General features: G+C 33.5%; 3 protein-coding genes across 6 annotated transcripts; 1 reads left to right on the top strand and 2 right to left on the bottom strand.

Annotated features, from left to right (window-relative positions):
- Window positions 1-61: 61 nt before the first annotated feature.
- On the bottom strand, window positions 62-8,678 carry LOC109801598 (putative copper-transporting ATPase HMA5). Of its 3 annotated transcripts, none has more exons than XM_083066507.1 (6): window positions 8,237-8,678; window positions 2,635-4,026; window positions 2,180-2,449; window positions 1,747-1,869; window positions 1,186-1,665; window positions 62-692 (listed from the first exon to the last, which is right to left on the bottom strand). In XM_083066507.1, exons 1-6 carry the CDS (start codon window positions 8,591-8,593, stop codon window positions 276-278), a joined length of 3,039 nt encoding a protein of 1,012 aa, XP_082922633.1. In that variant the 5' UTR covers window positions 8,594-8,678; the 3' UTR covers window positions 62-275. The 3 variants fall into 3 exon arrangements, with proteins under 3 accessions (XP_082922633.1, XP_020218296.1, XP_082922634.1); XM_020362707.3 differs by having other exon boundaries at window positions 2,180-2,434; window positions 8,237-8,672; XM_083066508.1 differs by having other exon boundaries at window positions 2,635-4,022; window positions 8,237-8,370.
- A 4,306-nt stretch (window positions 8,679-12,984) lies between these two features.
- On the bottom strand, window positions 12,985-17,288 carry LOC109800064 (putative copper-transporting ATPase HMA5). Its single transcript, XM_020360746.3, has 5 exons — window positions 15,515-17,288; window positions 14,933-15,187; window positions 14,458-14,580; window positions 13,765-14,241; window positions 12,985-13,607 (listed from the first exon to the last, which is right to left on the bottom strand). Exons 1-5 carry the CDS (start codon window positions 17,156-17,158, stop codon window positions 13,185-13,187), a joined length of 2,922 nt encoding a protein of 973 aa, XP_020216335.1. The 5' UTR covers window positions 17,159-17,288; the 3' UTR covers window positions 12,985-13,184.
- Window positions 17,289-19,813: 2,525 nt separating this feature from the next.
- Window positions 19,814-21,540, top strand: LOC109800065 (actin-depolymerizing factor 7). Of its 2 annotated transcripts, XM_020360748.3 has the most exons (3): window positions 19,814-19,947; window positions 20,483-20,742; window positions 21,050-21,540. In XM_020360748.3, the coding sequence occupies exons 1-3, from the start codon at window positions 19,945-19,947 to the stop codon at window positions 21,198-21,200; spliced, it is 414 nt and encodes a 137-aa protein (XP_020216337.1). In that variant the 5' UTR covers window positions 19,814-19,944; the 3' UTR covers window positions 21,201-21,540. The 2 variants fall into 2 exon arrangements, with proteins under 2 accessions (XP_020216337.1, XP_020216336.1); XM_020360747.3 differs by lacking the exon at window positions 19,814-19,947 and having other exon boundaries at window positions 20,474-20,742.
- The last annotated feature ends 237 nt before the right edge of the window (window positions 21,541-21,777 follow it).

Here is a 21,777-nt window from a genome sequence, read left to right as displayed (position 1 = left end):
GGCCATTTCTTCCATAAGGCATTGGTGTCTCATGGGTGTGTATCATAAAGAAAGCCACTAATTCATACAAGCAATATATATAATTAAATATGTGCGACATTCTAGGCATAACATACTGTAAATGTTAAACAAAGATGTGGTTCACTTCACTCATTTAAAATCTATATATTTTGTACAAACTGTATTGGAAAAACGAGAATATCTACTTTGTATGAACCCCTTCCCAAAAAGTAAATAAAAATAAAATCCTTGGTCCCCAACAAAGAAGAGATTGACTATTGAATCTTGATAGCATTTATCTCCAAGTTGTTTAGCTTGGTAGGTCTCTTGTAATTCTTTAACAAGAGGGATGAGCAAACAACACTGATAGAAGAGGCAGCCATAGCAGCTCCAGCAACCCATGGTGGCAATCGGAATCTAGTGGAAGGGTAAAGGATGCCTGCAGCAATTGGGATAGCTAGCAGATTGTAACCCAAAGCCCAAATGTAGTTTAGACGAATACGAGAGAAAGTTTTGTTTGCAAGGTCAATTGCAATTATTATATCCTCCAAATTGCTCTTCATTAGAACAATGTCAGCAGCCTCAATAGCTATGTCTGTACCAGCACCTATTGCCATTCCAACATCACCTGCCACAAGTGCTGGTGAATCGTTTATGCCATCTCCCACCATTGCCACAGTGTACCCAGAAGCCTGTAAATATATTTTTTTTAATCAGTAAAAAGTAGCAAGGTTAATGTGCAGATATGTTTGTCAATTTGTATTAAATTAAAAGAGATAACAACATACACCAAGTTCTCTAATCACATAATCACACATGGATATTTTAATAAAAAATTGTATCATATTTTCAATGGAATTAGTTGTTTTATTTTATTAAAGGTGTTGTTTTCTGCAGCAGAAAGTCAGAGACAAATTGTTCAAGATACGGATAACTATTTAGAAGACTGATCTCTCCTAATATATATTAATGAAAGTTATTTGATGTTAGGGAAAAATATCTGTGTGATCATTTGATTAATGACTTAATATAAGTTTTGTCATGTTAAAAAGTCGGCCAAAAGGTTTCATTACATATGCTTAGTTGATGGCTTGGTGCTACGGGGAGCTAAGTGATAAAATTTGAGACGCATGTATTCTTTGACAGGGTTATGTAATCATTTGGGACCATGATTTTGTTATGTACCTGCAATTCTTTTATTTTAGTGGCTTTAGTCTCGGGTTGAGCCTCTGCCATGACAGTTTCCATGCCAGCTTGTCTGGCTATGGAGTTGGCAGTTCCCCAGTTATCGCCCGTCACCATGATGCTCTTGATTTTCATGGAATTAAGAATAGAAATAACTTCTTTGGCACCAGGTTTCAGTGGATCAGATACAGCCACAACTCCAGCTACTTCTTTATCCAAGGATACTAAAATCACTGTTTGAGCCAGGCTTTCAGCTTCTGTTAGTATTTCTTCAGCATCTGCTGAAATGGCTATGTTATGATCCAACATCATTTTTTTATTACCAACCATTATTTCCTTGTTTAGAACAATGGCCTTCACTCCATGGCCTGAAATAGAAACAAAGTCGCGTGCTTCTGGCCAGGGATGATTTTCTTCACCTTCTATGATCTTTTTGGCGTGCTCGACAATGGCCTTGGCTATTGGATGCTCACTGTTCACCTAATATACGTATAACAATAAACACTATTTTTAAATGTAATTTCAGAGTCAAGTAGTTATGGTAAATGGAAGAAGACTTACCTCGGCTGCAGCAGCAAATTCATAAAAATCTTTAAGTGACATTTTTTTGAAGAGTTTTGTTGTTACAACCACTGGCTTCCCAACTGTGAGAGTCCCTGTCTTATCAAACACAATGCAATTCACCTGCAACATTTTAAGTTGAGTGAATTTTGTTTCACGAGAAATGTTAGAAATATACTTTCTAAAACACTCTTTGTTATTGAATATGTTAATGAGTGAAATTTTAGTAGGATTCGAACGAAACTTATGCATAGTTTCTAAGTAATTTTGATAGTTCAACAATTTTATTTCAGTAATATATATAATAAAAGTTTATATAAAGATTAATATAAATCCCCTTGGTGAAACTTATTGGAGAACGGCAACAAAATTACGCCAGAAACTGCATTTGTTTTTTTCCACACAAACTATGAAATGGGACTAATAGGAACACCTTGTGTGCACTTTCTAATGCTTGCCCCCCTTTGATCAGAACACCTTGTGTTGCACCAACTCCAGTACCAACCATAACAGCCGTAGGAGTGGCAAGGCCTAGAGCACAAGGGCAGGCAATGACCATAACCGAAATCCCAAACTGAAGTGCAAGCTCAAAGCTGTTCATGGAGGATGGTATCCAAGATTTCGGGTATGCATGTAACTTTCCAGCGAGAAACCATGAAAGCCATGTCGAAAGAGAAAGCACAATGACCTTCAAAAAAGGGCACTAGTGAGCATAAATGAAATTCCAAGTTAGAATTGTTTGTGAGAGTTTCTCTATTAGAAAAACTTTTTATTTTCAATAAAGAAGTTTTTTCATAAACTCTTTTAAACTTGTATCTAAATAAACCCTTAAACAATACCAACTATAGAACAAAACCAAAAAAAGTAGTTAGTACTAAGCTTAATTACCAGAGGAACAAAATATTTAGAAATATGATCTGCAAGTTTTTGAACAGGAGCTTTAGCCATTTGAGCAGACTCAACAAGTCGAACAATCTGGGAGAGAGCACTCTCTGATCCAACCCTTGTCACCTTAACATGCAAAACACCATTCTCATTCACAGTGCCTCCAATCACCATATCACCCTTCCTCTTCCCCACAGGCCTTGCCTCTCCGGTTATCATGCTCTCATTTACATGACTTTGACCCCATATGACAAAGCCATCCGATGCTACTTTTGCACCAGGAACAACCTTGATCACATCATTCTTTTGTATCAACCTGCTATCAATTTGTTTTTCACTAACCACATTTCCCTCATCATCATGAGTTAACAAGGTTGCTGCCTCGGGCGTCAAGTCCATAAGCTTTGCAATGGCCTGTGATGTCTTCCCCTTTGCCAACACTTCCAAATACTTTCCCAATAGAATAAACGAAATAAGCATAGAACTGGTCTCAAAGAAATCGCTTCCTTTGAAATGCCGAGAGAAAGCAGCCCTTACCACAACATAGAGAGAGTAGAAATAGGCTGCATTTGTTCCTAAGGCTATCAACACATCCATGTTAGCAGAACCTTTGCGAAATGCTTTATATGCACCAACATAGAACCTTCTCCCTATGATAAACTGCACCGGGGTCGCAAACTCGCACCTCAAGAGAAGTCCAATGTTCAGCATATTTACAACTTTGATATCCAAAACACGTTTAACTCCAGGTATATACATGAGGACCATGGATGTCAAGAAAACCGGAATGGTGAAAGCCAAACTCCATTTGAACAACTTGAAGTACCGGTTAATTTCCTCTTGTCTTTGTGCTTCTCTTCCTCCATCATTTGGGAATATCACCGCTTTAAAACACCCTGACTCTGTAGATTCTATGACTTCTATGAAGGTTCTTGGTCCTGTCAAGTATGGTTTATAAGTTATGACAATTTTGTTAGTGTCTGGATATATGTCTGTGGTTTCAACACCTGGGAGTGCACGGAGAGAGTGTTCAATGGCATTCAGGGATTGATCATTTTTAATGCCATCAATTTTGAGTTCTATCTTGGTTATGTGTTCCCCTGTGCTTATGAGTATAGCTTCAAACCCTGTGTCTTGAATAGCCTCCATTATGTGGTTGTGCGTGAGAATGTTAGGGTCATAGCGAACTTCTGCTTCTTCAGTTGTTAAGGCCACTCGTGCTTTATGCACCCCATGAAGGGATTGCAAAGCTGATTCAATAGCGGAAGAACAAGAAGTACAAGTCATGCCTCGTATGTGTATTCGGCATAATTGAATGGAGATGTTGTTGGAGTCGTCTTCTATGGCTTTGGCTTCAAATCCAGCATCTTCAATGGCCTCACGTATCCTCTCTACCTTCGTATAAAAAATATATGGCTTGTGAATATAAGCCAAAATATGTACCAAATATCATTTTTCCCCCCGAATGTTCTACCGTTTTATTTTAAACTAATACGATATATATATTTGAGAGACAAATAAAATTTGGTTAAAGATTATTCTATCAAAGGTCAAATTTGAGTTCTGTCCAAATAATTTGATTTTAAGTTTAACACATTAATTAATTCCACCCAACTTCTTGATTATTACTAAATATCCATTTATATTTCATTATTTTTTCTTGGAAATTGATCTAATACTTTTAATGAAGTATTTCTTTTTAACTTTTTTTTATTCAATTCAAAGATATTGTACAAAAATATGTACCAATGATTTATCAGTAGAAGTGATTAATGTATTGATTCTAAGATTGAATTGTTTGAACAGTATTCAAGTTTGATTTTTGATGAAAATAAGTTAATTAAGTTTTACTTAACTCTCGAATCAGATTAGACCGATGAAAAAAAAAAACATAAAAATCTAATTCCTAACAAAATGCACATTATTATTAAAGTGCTAATTTACTTATAGTTTTCAACCTTTAAATCTAAATTATACGTGTGATTTTCAACTTTGATTTTTTTTTTTTTATCAATGAAGTTTCTTTGTTTTTAAAATAAAACAAAATTATAAATCACCAATAAAATATTCTCATTAATTAATTAAATTAAATTTTGAGTTTTTGAAAAATAAAAACTTTAAGAGTATATGTTTTTATATTTTATTTATATATATATATTATAATAAAAAAAAGTTGATTAAGTTAATTTTCTCTTAAGTATTCATTTAACTTTTAATTATTTTACTTATATTTAAAAGTTCTCGTATAATATTGTATAAATGTTTATTAACTAGCAATAATAATTATTAGTTCTATCACTAAAACCCAAATATATCATCATGATATTAATGCTAGAGTTTATAAAATTAGATATAATACTATTGGATCATAAGATGATCCGCCAAAAGAATTTTTTATTGAATGCTATCTTTGAAAATGATATGAGAATATTGAGATGAATGGCTACAGGAAGAAAGTGGAGCATATCATCAAAAAGTGCTAATAGGACAGCCATTAATAATAATCAGCCATGGGAAATTTCGGGATTGACGAGGCATGCTAGTAGCAAATACAATTATTTTAATATATATCATAATATCCAGTAATAAAAGTGTTACAAGATATGTGGGCTAGCTAATCATCAACTTTAAAGACAAAACAAAAAGCATATTCGTGCACAAGTGGAACAAAAGGCTGAGAAGCATTATTAATGAACACTGTAAAATGGTGTTCACTTTTATTTTAGTTATTATATATAAACCACAGGAAAAAAAAATATATAATAACATGTTAATAATAATGACACATGTGATAGACTATGGCCAAGGCCAAGGAATCAAAGAGGTGATATCTTAAAAGAACCAAGAGGAATGAGATGATCTTAAAGACATTTTTCATATGTTTGTATATATAGTAGTTTCTTTGTATAAGCTTATTTTTGCCTTTGTATTTGTGAGGCACTTTACTGGCTTTTATTAGTGATTGTATAATGTTTTTAGGGTGGGTTACTTGGAGAGTTTAACTCCATTTAACCTCCTTTGTTGATACATTCATTTTATATTTTTTCAGTAGGGAAAAAGGGGTGGCATTTAGCAATGCTTGAAGGTGTGACTAGTAATTGGGCCAGAATTGGACCTAGGCAAAATTTTGCATATTAGACTCATTTTGCTCCTAATTTTTCATAGATTTGATTTAGCTAGGTCTCATCATCATATGATGAACCTAACTAAACCAAATCAAAGAATTTCAAAATAAATCATGGAGCATTTTGGAGCCTTGACCACCTAGCTTGTGTCTTAGTTCTTGGCCAAAATTGACTAGTTCTTTCTTCAAGTTTTGAAGCTTGCCTTCCAAGTTTCTAAACCTTGGTAGGTTAGGCTGACCTTACCATGGTTCTTAAGTGAACCATGGTCAAGGTTAGCTTCTCCTACAAGTTTTATAAACCATGGAAGGTTAGCTACACCTTACCATGGTTCCTAGTGAACCATGGTTAAGGTTAGCTTCTCCTAGAAGCTACCTCTTCCTATAATTTCGTTTTCTCTTCACTTATAATCACTTTTGGACATTTATGAGAATTAGAAATCAGATTTCTCTCTCATTTTCAAGAGTCAATTTCGTGAGAAACCTCCTCCTAGGTTCTCTTTCAAGGTTCCTTCTCCTAAAAGCTTGGTTTCTCAAGCTTCTTCACTTTTTCAAGAGGTAACCGAACCTCTCTTAGGTGCTTCTCCACCATTGGAGAATCCTCCAAGGTGATTCTGCCACCTTCAAGGAGTTCAACCTCATGGAGCATTTCGGTCCTTGCATGGAAAGCTTGGAAGAATATCAATCCTCTCCAAGTACTTCCATCAACATGACGCAGTCAAAGAAACAAGGGAAAAGGGAGAAAAATAGGTAAAGAAATAACGATGAAAGTTAAAATGATATTCTACTTTGAAATTTAATTTGAATAACCTTTCATAAGAGAGACTTATAAAAAATGGATCTCTAAAATATGAAAGAACATAATTAGTCTGTTTCTGTTCCACGTAGCCCTGATTTCATTTTCATGAGAAAAACGAAACTGGGGAAGCAAACACTTACGTAACAATCACAGATATGATCTTATCACTCAGCTTGCATGATCTGTGTATAGTATATATTATCCAACAAAGATGCAATATGTGTATTTATATACCATAACAATAACGACTCTCAACTTTGCAATTTCGACACGCAACTACCAACCGTCGACTATATATGCTAGCTAAAAAACTTACACATATTTATAATTACATAGATTTAACTTGTGTGTGACGGAAATAAAGATTAAATGGTTAATAAATGCGAGATATGCGTAATACTTTCACAAAAATATAAAATTGCTTTTCTTGTAAAAATGATAGAGCTAGCCTATATATAAACTACAACCGAAAGCGAAATGTTACTAGCTCAAAGAATCATTATTCTTCCCTGCAAGAGTGTAAAAATTGAAATGTTTAAGTTGCGTTTTGGTAAATCATTACAGTTCTTTAAACGTAATTATTGAGTTGATAAAAAAACGTAATTATTGAGTCTTTTGGTAAAGGATATAACTTTATTGATTTAATCAGACAATTTCTGCATGATATGCATAGCACTTGGGAATTTTGAGATCTTTGCTCCACGTACTTCCCTCACGCACCACACGATCAGCCACTTACTTTCAAAACAGGATCACTAGTCATAGCTATAATTTTTAAACTAAAAGTTATAGTAATCATTATTCTAAAGACGCTGATTGAAGAATTAAAAGTAGAAAAATTTGTGAAATTTTACGAAGGATCAAATTGGGACACGATATATCGTGTATGCCTAAAATATGCTTAAAGGACCCCATAAGCACTGAAAATAATTGATATCGAAAGGTCATTTTAAATTAAACAATTCATATTGTTAAACTTGTATCTTCGGCACCCAATCTGCTAACTTAAAAGAAATAAGAATGTTATTTTCAAGTAAGCGCGCGTATCCCCGCCTTTTTAGTTTCAGTTTCGTTAACTGATGTAAGAATTATACATAATTTAATTTGATATTTTTTTACAAAAGAAAATAATTTAGCTCTATAAGGGAATCTACCCAATTAATTAAGTGATAATTACTTACCAACTTTTCTGAAAAGACTAAAAACAAACAATCACAAATACGATAAGAAGAAAAATTTTAGGAATATAACATGTAACTGTGTATATATGCTCTCTTTTTCCTCTGATGTGATAGGATAACACTTAACAGAATGAGAAGTGTTAGTGAGGTTTTTGAAAAAAATAGAGTATTTAAAAATGATCATTACTATTTTTCTTAGTCCCATCCTCCTTCTTTACAAATGTAACTATGAATATCCAAAATTTATAAACACAGTGCAACAATTTATTTATTTGTTAAATTTATCAATCTTTTTTATAAAAAAAAAAGAATGAATTGTTGGTCTCTTGTGTTATGAATATATAAAGTTGAAAAAACAAATTGTGTGAATGGAGTAAGTGAGAATTAAAAGAGAAGATCCGAAAGCATGTAGAGAGAGGCAGGAATATTTGTGAAGAAGCAATTGAATGAATAATAATTAAAGTGGCGAAAGCAAAGGAAATTGAATGAATGAAGTGCACTCACATGAAGGAGTTTGGGGTAGTAAAGAACGTGAGTTTTATGATTCAAGACATCAACAAGGGCCTCTCGAATCCCAGGTAAGCGTTTGATGGATTTCTCTACGGATCCAGCGCAGGCAGCACACGTCATTCCCAAAACGCTGAAAACCACTTTGGCTTCTGATCCTAATCCTTCTTTCTCTGCTACTTCCACACTCCCATAGTCATAGTGTGGCTGAGCCCAAAGGTTCCCACAGCACTGCATCATCTCCATCTGCATCTGCATCTGCATGCTCATTGCTCTCCCCACATTCTTTAATATTCTTTCCTTCCTTCCTTCCCTCTTATAGAATCCAATATTAATAAAGGCAACATCACCCATTCCGCATCCCAATGCTACAAAATTTAATTATAAACCTTTTTTTATTGCCCCTCACTTTTGCTAAATGTTTTTTTATTCATAAAAACTATCATAAGACTTTCACTTATAACATGCTTATACGATTCTAATTATTCTCACCTTTAAGTCGAGCTATTTGTTATCATTCACATAATAAAAAAATAAAAAAAAACTTATTTCTTAAAATAACTATTATGATTTCTTGAAACTTATTTTATTAATTAAAACGAAAAAAAATAATCTTACGCACAAATAAATAACTGACTTTCAATTACACCTTCATACAATGGAGTCCGCTTAGCCTAATGGCTTGTTTGATGAAAGGGAAGTGGAGACAAAAAGTAAAAAAATATTTAAAAAAGAAAAAGTGTAAGAAAGTTTGAAAAAAAGTGATTATTTTTTATAAAGAAGAATTAGAGGAAAATGAGAAAATGAGAAGAAGTTTTGGTGAATGTTATAGTAAAAAGCTTTCCCTCTAAAATGAATGGAAGTGTGTGGAAGTTGTTTATATCCTTTTAAATTTGTACTCAAACATCTTCAAAGATTTAAATTAATTATGATTTACCAGTTTATGAAAAAAATTAACTCCTTTAATCACGTATCACAATATGTAAATTTTTTTAAGATGATGTCTCTTAAGTATATAATTAGGGATTTCATGTTTAGTCAATGTCTATAAAAAATTATTTGTTAAAAAATTAACTTTTTAAATAAATCTAATATACTGAGTGATTAGTTTTTAACTTTTAGTTAAAGAATATTTACAAGAATATTTATGAGAGAGAGAGAAGAGAATTTTATTTGCTCTTGATGTAGATAAAGCTGTAGAACAATCTGACTTCTTTAAAACGTAAAAAACTAAAAAAGTTATACAGATAAATGATTAGATAGATTTTTAATCAACATAAAAATTAGTAATTGTAAAAAAATAAAAAATAAATATTTTGTCTATATTCAAGTTATACAAATTTAATTTAAAACAAAATCGTAGTTATTCAAAATTATATATATATAAATCACTCTGTAAATAACTATTTATTTTATAAATATTTTACTCTCTTCACTCTCTGTCACTTTAATTTTTATTTGAGTATTCTCCTGTCATGAGGTGAACTTTACATTTCTAACATGTATTAGATAATATCTTTTGTATTTTTTTTTTATATCAAAGTAATAATTTATTATCTAAAAATAATTAAATACAAAAAACAATTTCTTCAAAATTCAAATATTGTTGTTCTTATGTATCATTTTTATATTTATTTTAATATAATTTATATGTTAAAAATTATTTTTTATTAAAAAATTAATTATAACACATAATATAATTAAAAAAAATTATTGATTATAAATTTTAGTTATATATATACAATAAAGAATTATCACGTGCATTAATATTGTATATACTAAAATGTTTTAATCAAAATATCAAAAAATAAATTAATGAAATGAAAGATTATACAGAGCCGCAGACACACATATGATTACTTGATTTTGGTAAAGATACATATCCCTGGGGTAAATTGTAATTTTATCCCCTTTAATTCTTGATTAACAATTTTGATTATTTATTTTTAATTATGTTATTTTATTTATTTAATTTTGAAAATATGCAATTTTTGTCGAACCGCTAAATTTATATACAATAATAGTTTAAATTTATAAAAAAGTATTCGTTCAGAAAGGTGAAAACTTAATAATATTTTATGTTGTCATGTTATTGCATAAATGTGACATTACATGTGCGCAAATTCAAAAATATAGCAAAATTTTAAAAATTAAAAAATAAATTACGTAATTAAAAAAGAGAACCAAAATTATGAATTAAGAGTTAAATAGAAAAATGACAATTAATTCAATAACTTTAGTATCCAAATATATATATATATATATATATATATATATATATAACTACTTAAATGAGAAAAATGAAAATAAGAATATTAATAATTAAATCTTATTTAATTTATGAAATATATTTTTTATTCGCCAAAAATCAAACTCGGAGTTTAAGACAATTCACAAATACTATACTACTCAATTAATTGAGTTAGACTTTGTTAATTTATTAATAAATAAATAAATATACACAACTTCTTATGAAGATACAAATTAAAGTCTCGTATTGAAATAAAATAATGAATATAAACTTATTCAGACACACAAAACCTCTATTACTAAAAAGTCTTGACAATATATGAAAAATATATCTCTACCTGATCACTCAACAGCTTAGAAGGGAATAACAAGTTGAAATGTTTGATTGCGAGAGTTAGATTGACTGTGCTTATTTTATGATATCCAACTCATTGATTGATTGATTAATAATAACAATAATAATAATTAACGATTAACGATGATATCAGCGTTATTAAAAGTCTAAAGGTTTTTGAATTTTATGATAGCCACAAATAAACTTTAAAAAGGTTTGGAATTCGTGAGTTATTGCTGAAACATTCAATATGCAGTGCCATAGCACATGAACTGACATTTGACAATTTAAGCATACGCACCCACTTTAAAATATCCTTTTATAGGCAAAGGAGCAGTTTAAGTAAGAAAAAAATTTCTCTTGTTAGAGTTTTTATATACAAGTTTAAATCATGCACTTCGTTCTAGGGATGGCAACGGGGCGGAGCGGGGACGGGTATCATGATACCCGTTCTCCTCCCTGCAAGTTAAACTCATTTTCATTCTCGTTGTCATACCTGTCGAGTATAGATTTTCATCTCATCTCCGTCTCCGTCGGGTATCGGGTATGCCCGTACCCGTACTCGTACCCGTCAATTTTTTTATTTTTTATTTTTTATAAAAAAAATGATATTTTTAAATTATTTTTTATATTATAATTATAATTAAGTTATTTCTTTATCTCATATTATAATAAATAATCACACATAAAAAAATATTAAATTTTTTTAATATAATTAAATTGAAAGTGAATATTAAATTAAAAATGAGAACGGGGACGGGTACGGGTACGGGTAAGGGTACCCTTGCTCACTGAAAAGTCTTTTTGCATTGACTCTACGGCTAGTCATTTTTTCCTTCTTTTCTTTCAGCATAACCAAACAAAATGAACAAGTATCTTCCTCTTATTTTCATTTTATTTTCACGAGCAGAACCAATCAAATGAACACGTATTTTTCCCTTATTTTCTTTCCTTCTATTGTCATAAAGTCAAAACACTATATAAATGGATGTGTAATGCAATATATATTGAATAAATGACAAACCCAGGTGGGGAGGTTACCAGTAGTTAGTATTGGTGAAGTAAGTGGTAACAGAGGAGTCTCCTTGTTTGAGAGAATGAATATCAATTAAAAGTTAAGATATTCGAACATGGTCATTTCGAGAAAACCATTGCTTGAGTTCTTTCCATGCATCAAATACAGTATCAATGTAAATGATACTATGAACAATTTATGGGAAAATCGAATAGATGAATCATGAAAGAACAAGTGTATTACAGCGTTTTTACATTGAAAATTTGGGATTATTTGAAACAGGTTTCTTGAGAGTGTCATCTACAAAAGATACTTTATTTTTCTGCCATGGCCATTAAATGGGACCAGCTATGATAATTAGGTCCATCAAGAACAGGGGAAACAAGTCTTAGTACTTATCAAATTCAAGCATTGCTTGCGCTTCTTCCTTCTACTACACCTACGGCAACAACATCTATTACCAACTTGGTCAGCAGTCATGATGTTAGCACTTCACCAATATATAATATTGGACTCAGGAGCAACTGAACATATAATATCATCTTTATCTTCTTTTTCTTGTCACAAATCTATTCAACCTATACATGTTTCTCTTCCAAATGGTCAACATTCTATAGCAAATTTTTTTAGTACTGTAGTATTATCTCCTAATGTTTCTCTTTATAATATTCTTTATATTCCTAACTTTTTTGTGAAAAAAAAGGAAGAAGAAGAAGAAGGGTATTTTAAACTGATACCATATTGGTAAATTTTACAGAAAAAGATTTCAATTTTATTATTGAATGAGAAAGTCTTATATAAAGACTCTAATTACAAAAAATATAACTACCTACTGCAGAAAGATATATATTCTTAATATAAGAAAAACTATTTTAATAGTTAGTTTAGGTTAGGACGTACTGGCGAGTTGAACAGTATTTTGAATATCCTTTCCTTATACTATCAGAGATAATGAAGTACTTACTAATAAAAAATTTCTGAATCTATTATAATTCATCCATATAAGAGTGAGTTTCAAAGATGCATTTTGCTATTTGTCATTTTAAATCAAATCAATTTACTTGTATTAAATCAGCGAAAATATTGGTTTACAAATTACAATTCAATCAGTGAAAAAATTGGGCAACCTTCCACACACATCACACATTTAAGCTGGGCATAGCTTCGTTTCAGCAAATTTGTAAATTTTAGAAACAAGTACATTTAATTGTGCAAAAGACTGAGTTTTACAAGGAAAAGAAGAAAAGAGCTTTCCACTTTTGTACACAAAACTAAATCATCACAATATAACACTTATATACATGAAAAATTGGCTAAAGCAAAACCATCAATCGTGATGCATCATATCAGTCTGACTCGATCCTTATGCTTCGTATCTCAAGGTTGTCCAGCTTCCTGGGTCTCCTGTAATATTTCAACAACAGAGAACAGCAAACGACGCTGACAGAGGAGGCAGCCATGGCAGCCCCAGCAATCCAAGGTGGCAATCGAAACCTTGTGGAGGGGAAAAGAGCTCCAGCAGCAATTGGGATTCCCAATATGTTATAACCCAGAGCCCAAAAGTAATTGAGGCGAATGCGGGAAAATGTTTTTCTGGAAAGGTCAATGGCAGTTATGACATCCTCCAAGTTGCTCTTCATGAGGACAACATCAGCAGCCTCAATAGCAATGTCTGTACCAGCACCTATTGCCATTCCCACATCTGCTGCTACAAGTGCAGGTGAATCATTGATACCATCTCCCACCATAGCCACAGTGTACCCAGAAGCCTAGAAGACAAAAAAAAAAAAAAAAAAAAAGCCACTCAATGTTACAACAGATAATATATTCCTCTGAACCAGTACATACAGCTGTAGAAGTTTAAGCAGACAATAACTAACTTCTTAAAATTAAAGTTGAAAAGTTTTAATCATTATGCATTAGTACCTGCAATTCTTTCACTTTCTCTGCTTTCTGATCCGGTTTGGCCTCAGCAATAACACTTTCAATTCCTACTTGCCTCGCAATAGAACTAGCAGTTCCAAAGTTGTCCCCAGTTACCATGATGCACTTGATTTTCATGGACTTGAGAATGGAAATGACTTCTTGAGCACCTGGTTTCAATGGATCAGATACTGCTAAAACTCCGGCTACTTTACCATTTATAGATACCAAAATTCCTGTTTGAGCCATTTTTTCGGCCTCGGCAAGCATATCTTTGGCATCAACAGGAATTTCAATGTTATGATCAGCCAACAAACTCTTATTGCCCACAATTATTTCCTTGTTATGAACAGTGGCCTTTACTCCATGTCCTGTGATGGAAACAAAATCCCGTGCTTCTGGCCAAGAAGGGTTCTCTTCATCTCTAAATCTTTTGGCATACTCAACAATGGCCTTAGCCAGTGGGTGCTCACTATTAACCTGAGATAGGCAACTAATATTAATGACAGTTGTTTACATGCATATGCATCTATAATCCATGAATATTGAAAGCACTTAAGCAATTAACAAATTCAATTCAAGTAAAGTCATAACTTAAAAAAAAAAAAAAAAAAAAAAAATCAGAAAACAATTTCTTGTTTACTATAACTATTAATGAGACTAAGCCTTTGAGAAGGAGATAGGGGAGATGATTACCTCAGCTGCAGCCACAAGTTCATAGAATTCTTGGAGCACCATTTTTGTCAATAGATTTGTTCTCACTATCATAGGTTTCCCAACAGTGAGAGTGCCCGTCTTATCAAAAACAATGCAATTTACCTACAAGACAGTCATAAACATATTCAGGTGTAAGTCCAGATAAAATCATGAATGCTTTTATAGATAATTTTGAGATGTCACAACTCTATTTCTTCAATAAGCTTAACACTAACAAACAACAGTACTAATGATATAAAGTGAACACAATACAAACAATAGTACTCCTTTCCTATAACACATTTAATGTTGAATTAATTAGTAGAAATAGCTCTTAAACATCAGCACTCCTTTCCTGTGCTTATTTCCTTTCTTGTCACTTTATTAACTGCTCAATTTTAAGTTCATCAAACCAACATAGACAAAGCAAATTCAGAATTCAAGGGGCTAATCTAATCTAATGTAAACTGTTGACCTTATGTGCACTTTCTAACGCTTGCCCTCCTTTGATGAGCACACCCTGAGATGCACCAACTCCAGTGCCAACCATAACAGCAGTTGGCGTCGCCAAACCCAAAGCACAAGGGCAGGCTATGACCATGACAGATATGCCAAACTGCAAAGCAAGCTCAAAGCTATCCATGGAAGACGGTATCCAAGACTTGGGGTAAGCATGAAATCTTCCAGCCAAAAACCAAGCCAGCCAAGTAGTAAGCGAGATCACGATCACCTGCATAGAAATATTCATCCCTTTAAAATAGCTCCTCATCCTCCACAAGCATAATGATTCAATAAAAACAAGAGTAGATTAAATAAGCACCCCCAGATTGGATGATCACTCCCTACTTTTCTATCCTTACAATAACCCTCTCAATTGTTTGGAAAACATAACACGAATACCTCTTAAATATTAGAGAGATTATTATAAATGTTAAAGACCAGAGTGTGAGTGTAATTCTAAGAAACCTTAAAGATGCGAGTGTAATTTATTTTTATTTTTTTGAAGGGAGTGTAATTTATTGTTAAAGCAAACAATTCCTTGATTATATATACTTACGAGAGGCACAAAGTATTTGGAAATGCGATCAGCAAACTTCTGCACAGGAGCCTTGGCCATCTGAGCAGACTCAACAAGGCGCACAATCTGCGAAAGAGCACTCTCCGATCCCACCCTGGTAGCCTTGACATGCAAAACACCATTCTCATTGACAGTCCCTCCAATAACAACATCCCCTTTCCTCTTGGCGACAGGACGCGCCTCCCCCGTTATCATGCTCTCATTCACGTGACTCTGCCCCCACACAACAAACCCATCCGAAGCCACTTTGGCCCCAGGAACAACCTTGATCACATCACCCTTCTGCACCAACCTCCCATCCATCTCCTCCTCCCCCACAACGTTCCCATCCGCGTCCACGCTCAGCAAAACCGCCGTGTCCGGCGCCAAGTTCATGAGCTTGGCAATCGCATCGGAAGTCTTCCCCTTGGCCAGAATCTCCAGATACTTGCCAAGCAGAATGAACGAAATCAGCATCGCACTGGTCTCAAAGAAATCATTCCCCTCCAAGTCTCGAGAAGTAGCAGCTCTCACGACAGAGTACACCGAGTAGAAATACGCGGCGTTTGTTCCCAACGCAATGAGAACATCCATGTTGGCAGAGCCACGGCGTAGCGCCTTGTACGAACCGTAGTAAAAGCGCCAGCCGAGAACAAACTGAACCGGCGTGGCCAGCACCCACCGTGCAACCTCCCCCACCGTGAGCATGTTGACAATTTTGGCCTCAAGCAAGTTCTTAACTGGAGGGACATACATAAACACCATGGAGGTTAGAAACACTGGAATAGTAAAGAGCAAGCTCCATAAGAAAGACTTGTAATAACGTCTCGTTTCGTGGCGTCTGTGAGAGTCTCGTTGTCCTTCTTGTGTAGGATATATTTTGGCCTTGAAATTGGCGGTTTGGTTAACGAGGTTGATGAAAACTCTGGGTCCGGTTATGTCAGGTTTGTAAGAAACGGAAATTTTGTTAAACTCGGGGGTGATGTCCACCGCAAGGACACCTGGGAGTGCCTGCAGGGAATCCTGGATGAGTTTGGTGGAGGGGTGGTGGGCTAAGGCGGGTTCCACGTGGAGGTCTATTTTGCTTAAGTCTTCGCTAGACGTGATGAGCGTGGGTTGGAATCCGGCGTCTTGGATGACTTGGAGAATGTGGTTGTGGCTCAGGAGGTTTGGGTTGTACTGGACTTGGGCCTCTTCCGTGGCCAGGCCCACGTGGGCCTGGAGGACGCCTTGAGTGGCGTGAAGAGCCGATTCGAGGGAGGAGGAGCAGGTGGTGCAGGTCATGCCTTTGATTTGGATGCGGCACACTTGAACGGAGTCGTCGTGGCTCAGTAACGCCGCTTCGAAACCCGCGTTTTCGATGGCCTCGCGGATCATTTCTTCGTTGACGAAGGAGGGGTAGAAGATGACGTGGGCGCGGTTGTTGAGGACGTCCACCATGGCTTCGCGGATCCCCGGGAGGCGCTTCACGCCCTTCTCGACGGATCCGGCGCAGGCAGCGCAACTCATTCCGACGACGGAGAAAAGAGCGGTGGCCTCGGAGAGCTCCTCGACGGAGGTGGCCTTGGGGTATTTGGGCATGGACGGATAGTGTGGTCGCGGCGAGAGGTTTCGCCAGCAACCTAAGGCTAACAGCTTCGCCATTACTAACAGGAGAAAGTTTGTGTAAATTGTAAGCGATATGATACATACAAATATACAATTAGGCGCTTTTTATATTGTCAAACACTTCCCCAACTTCCATACGCTTTAAACAGATGCCGTTCTTCGTGACTCCTCACGCTACTTTATTTGGTCGGTGGGTCCTTTCTTCTTCTTCTTCTTCTTCTTTTTTTTTTTTTTTTAAATGTTATATACCCCTCCAATATTCGCGCTTTCTTTTTTATTTCTCCATTTTTTTTCTCATTAAAATACATTATCGACCCCTTTTTATTATCTTTTAAATCTTAAACTTTTACTTTGTTTTAATATTACCTTGTGTATGTAGCTGTGTTAAATTTTGGGACCAGCTATCCCACTTTTTGAAGTACCTCCAATATAGCGAGAAAATTAGTCACAATTATCAACAGTGGATACTCTAAAAACGAATAAATATATATATATATATATATATATATATATATATTTTACAATGAATTGTTTACAAAATAATATATAAATTATACTTTCTCTTTTTTAAAATATACTTTTGAGAATAAGAGTGAAAATATTTCTCTTTTGAATTTTTTAAAAATATATTTTTGTCTATCAAAAAAAATGCAAAAGTATATTTTTCTTTTTTTATAAAGTATTTTTTTATAAAATAAATATATATTTTTAAAGTATTTTGAAAAATTAGAGTTCTTGTACAAGTCCTTATATTCTTTTTCCTAAAACGAGCGTTTTAAACGCGAACCCAAATGTAGCACATTAAAAAAAAAATTATAGTAAAACTTAAATTTACAATTTATATTGTTTAATACCATATACATTGTTAATGTGTATAATTATTTTTTATACACTATTAACGAATCATAAATCATTCTTAATATGATTTTAAAAATAAATAAATTATTATAAAAATTAATTAACTTATACATGGTATTTTTTATTATTAAATGGAGGTATAAAATATGTTTATCTGTTAGGTCGGATTCGTGGTCACCCCTACATATGAAATTGATTTGTATGGTCAATTTTAATTAGAAGAATTGCCCGAACCAAATAGATTCTGCCTTTTTGTTTCCATCCTTTCCAGATTTCTCGAAACGCTGTGGGAGCAAGTTATTTTTCTTCTTTACTTTTCCAAGTATTATTCATACATACTGAATAGTAGCATTATTAATATCAAAATCTCATATTCCATGTAAATGACCATATTAATTAAAAATAAGAAGATTGAAAGAGTGGGGGTAAACGAGAGAAATCGTTTACGGAAGCACTAAAAAATTGTCACAATTGGAATCATTGTGTCATTTTTGTCTTGGGCCAACAAACACGTCATGGATTACGTTTAGAGGCCTTCCAACCAAAGTTGACTTGGACTGAAAGGAAGGCCCATTTATTATTAGTTGGTCATGGCCCACATTCCCATACTATTCAGGCCTTAGTTATTTATCTAACCGACCCAATCAAAGAACAGGCCTAAATCTGTACCTACGTGTTCTAATTTAGGTGGATGATATATACACTTCCTTTTTCCTATAAGTACACCCCTTTTAAAAAAAAATAATTAAAATTTTAAAATATTCTCAATTTTTTGTTTTTTTTTAATTTTATATTCACAACATTTAATTTAGAACTTTTTTTTACAGATCTTTTTTTTTCTTTTTTTTTTTTTTCCAATTTTTATATACACCCCGTTATCTTTCCTTCACCCCACCTATTTTGGTAACATATAAAAATTGAAAGAGAAAAAACAAAGTGTGTGAAAAAAAAGAAAAAAATAGAAAATTGAAAGTTAAAGGTATAAAATTAAAATATATATATAATATTTTATAATTTTTTTTAAAAAATAAAGGTGTACTTATAAAAAAAACAGGAGGTGTATATATCATAAGTCTTCCGAAAAGAACTTTCCGTCAAAATAATTACGGAAAGTATTTCCGGAATACTAAAATTACTATTCCAGAAATAACTTTCCGTCAAAATAATTATGAAAAACACTTTCCAGAATATTAACCGTGTGTGTATTTGTTACCATAATTCCGGAAAGAACTTTCCGCAATAGTAATTTTAGTGTTACGGAAAGTACTTTTCATAATTATTCCAACGAAAAGTTATTTCCGGAATAGTAATTTTAGTATTCTAGAAAGAACTTTTCATAATTATGTACAAATACATCTCCGAAAAAAACTTTCCAGAATAATTTTTTTTTATTCCAAATAATATTAAGGATAATTTATAAATTTAATATTTTTTTTTTTAAAAGGGGGTGTATGTATAAAAAAATGGAGGTGTATATATCATCAGCCTTAACACACCATCTATCCATTCATATTGATAAAAGACGGTCCAAAATCCAAAAGTTCAGATTGACATGAAAACGAATATAGGATCCAAATAACATTATTAAACAGCGACTTTATTTGTTTAAAAGATTATCAATTATACTTTTTCTCTAAATGAAAAAATGTGTATATTAAATGGAATGGAAATCATTTTGTACATGATTTATTTCTCTAATAAAGGCTTCTCCTAAATGTGGAAGCAAAATAGATTACAAGGAAGCCATCCATTAATTTTCTAATGCTGTTTCCATTCCCTAACCGCTATCTTAGTCTTGTCAAAGTTCCACCTCTCGTGGCTCCCAAAAACAAGGATCTTTATCTGTTATTTCTCTTCATCATTTTCATTCAGTCTCTCTTGCTCCCGTTTTCCATTCTCTATCGCTCCCATCCCTTTCTTTTCATACACTTTTCAAAGGGCGCTTCTTCCTCATTGCTGGCAAAATGGTATTTCCTTTTTTCTATATCTTCTTTTTCGCCTTTGCATGTCAATATTATCATTTATCACCAATTCATACTCATGTTTTCTCAGTATATTACTGCTGAATATTTCACATTTCATTTAGGTAGGATGGTTTTTTCACGTATCAAGATGAAACTTGAGTTTCTGAAACGTTAATTAAACTGAAAATTCTATCAAACTATACGATCAATTGTGCATCTCTAGCAGAATGAAAAATCATTTCATTATTTGCATGCATGCACCCTACAAAAAGTTAACGATTGTCAAACCATTTCTACGTTTCTTAATGTCTCATGTATATCCCGACAAAAGGACCTGTCGTGCACGGGAACACAAGTTAGGAATCAGAACTACCTAAAAATTCTAAATTCTCACCCTAACTCAAATCAAGATAATTTTTTGCATGCTGTGACCTGTGACGAAGAATGAATACCAATCTTGAATTTTAATGGGAAAGTGTAGCTTAACAATAATGATAGGTCATTTGATGAAAAAAAAATAAATGAAATTATGGGGCAGGCAAATGCAGCGTCCGGAATGGCTGTGCATGATGACTGCAAACTTAAGTTCCAAGAGCTTAAGGCAAAGCGGATCTACCGATTCATTACCTTCAAAATTGAGCAACAACAAGTTGTGGTCGACAAAATAGGGGGATCAACTGAAAGCTATGACGATTTTCAGGCCAGTTTGCCAGGTGACGAGTGTCGTTATGCCGTCTACGATTTTGATTTCACGACTGATGAGAATTGCCAGAAAAGCAAGATCTTCTTCATTGCATGGTACTAGTCTACAACATACAAAACTGTTACAAGAACTGCACTTGGTCAATTAATATCTCCCACTTGGCTTCAATAGAAGCCAAAATCACTTTTCTAATTTTGTCATTCAACTTATGAGTTTGTTTAGATATAAGTTTATAAGTGTTTTGAATATTTTTTTACTGAAAATAAACAGCTTTTCCAAATAGATAGATTCTTAAAAGTACTTCTAACTTGTATTCAAACAAGTTCTATCTAGTAATGCAAATATCTTAAAGACTAGTAAGACAGGTTTTTGAACAAGCTGTTGAATATTGTTTGAGTGCAGGTCACCAGACACTTCAAAGGTGAGGATGAAGATGGTGTATGCAAGTTCTAAGGATAGATTCAAGAGGGAACTGGATGGCATTCAAGTTGAACTGCAAGCAACTGATCCAAGTGAGATGAGCTTGGACATTGTGAAAGCGCGAGCCTTCTAAGTCCCCCCCGTTTTACTGTCTCAACTCGTCTTCACAGTTATAATTTTTTTTTTCTTCTTTTCCAAACTGTTTGATAAAATTGGGGGCCATGGTGTTATTGCTTATTCTAGCCTGGATTCAACAACGACTAATCCAAGATGACATGTGTTATTATAATGCGTCATTCTTCCAGACTTTGTTTAGTTTTCTTTTGACCTTGGTTAGTTTCAAGAGACAATGTGAGTGGCTCGTTCAAGAGATCAAGTATCATCTATTATTGATTGCTGGCTCTGCCAAGTTGGCAATAAACCACTTGGTTGTTTTTCTTGGAAGAGGATTATATGTAAAAGCATTTATTATATACCTTTTTTTTTTTTTTTTTACTTCTCCTTTGAAGTAGATTATGGACATGGTACATTATTTATGTGTTGAACAAACAAAAATGGTCGTGATTTACATTAGTCCAAAAATTAGAAATAAAAGGGACAGTGCATGGCAATGACACGGCACTGACATGACTATTAGAACGTTTCTTTGTTTTCATCCAAACCCAAACAAGCTAAAGAGAAATAACTAGATCCAAGTATTCTCACCAATT

The sequence above is a fragment of the Cajanus cajan genome, chromosome 11, assembly GCF_000230855.2.
Source record: "Cajanus cajan strain Asha chromosome 11, NIPB_CcT2T_4, whole genome shotgun sequence".
Taxonomy (NCBI): domain Eukaryota; kingdom Viridiplantae; phylum Streptophyta; class Magnoliopsida; order Fabales; family Fabaceae; genus Cajanus; species Cajanus cajan.
Note: the sequence above shows the minus strand (reverse complement) of the source record. Positions and strands in the feature narration are given on the sequence as shown.

Bases quoted from the DNA above. Each gene is read 5' to 3' on its own strand.
- LOC109801598 (XM_083066507.1), bottom strand. From the start codon at position 8,593: ATGGGTGATGTTGCCTTTATTAATATTGGATTCTATAAGAGGGAAGGA. The intron at 4,027-8,236 runs GTGAGTGCACTT...TTTTATACGAAG, and splicing joins ACTACCCCAAACTCCTTCAT to GTAGAGAGGATACGTGAGGC. The intron at 1,666-1,746 runs GTAAGTCTTCTT...TACGTATATTAG, and splicing joins AATTTGCTGCTGCAGCCGAG to GTGAACAGTGAGCATCCAAT.
- LOC109800064 (XM_020360746.3), bottom strand. From the start codon at position 17,158: ATGGCGAAGCTGTTAGCCTTAGGTTGCTGGCGAAACCTCTCGCCGCGA. The intron at 15,188-15,514 runs GTAAGTATATAT...ATTTCTATGCAG, and splicing joins CCAAATACTTTGTGCCTCTC to GTGATCGTGATCTCGCTTAC. The intron at 14,242-14,457 runs GTAATCATCTCC...TGCCTATCTCAG, and splicing joins AACTTGTGGCTGCAGCTGAG to GTTAATAGTGAGCACCCACT.
- LOC109800065 (XM_020360747.3), top strand. From the start codon at position 20,474: ATGGGGCAGGCAAATGCAGCGTCCGGAATGGCTGTGCATGATGACTGC. The intron at 20,743-21,049 runs GTACTAGTCTAC...GTTTGAGTGCAG, and splicing joins AAGATCTTCTTCATTGCATG to GTCACCAGACACTTCAAAGG.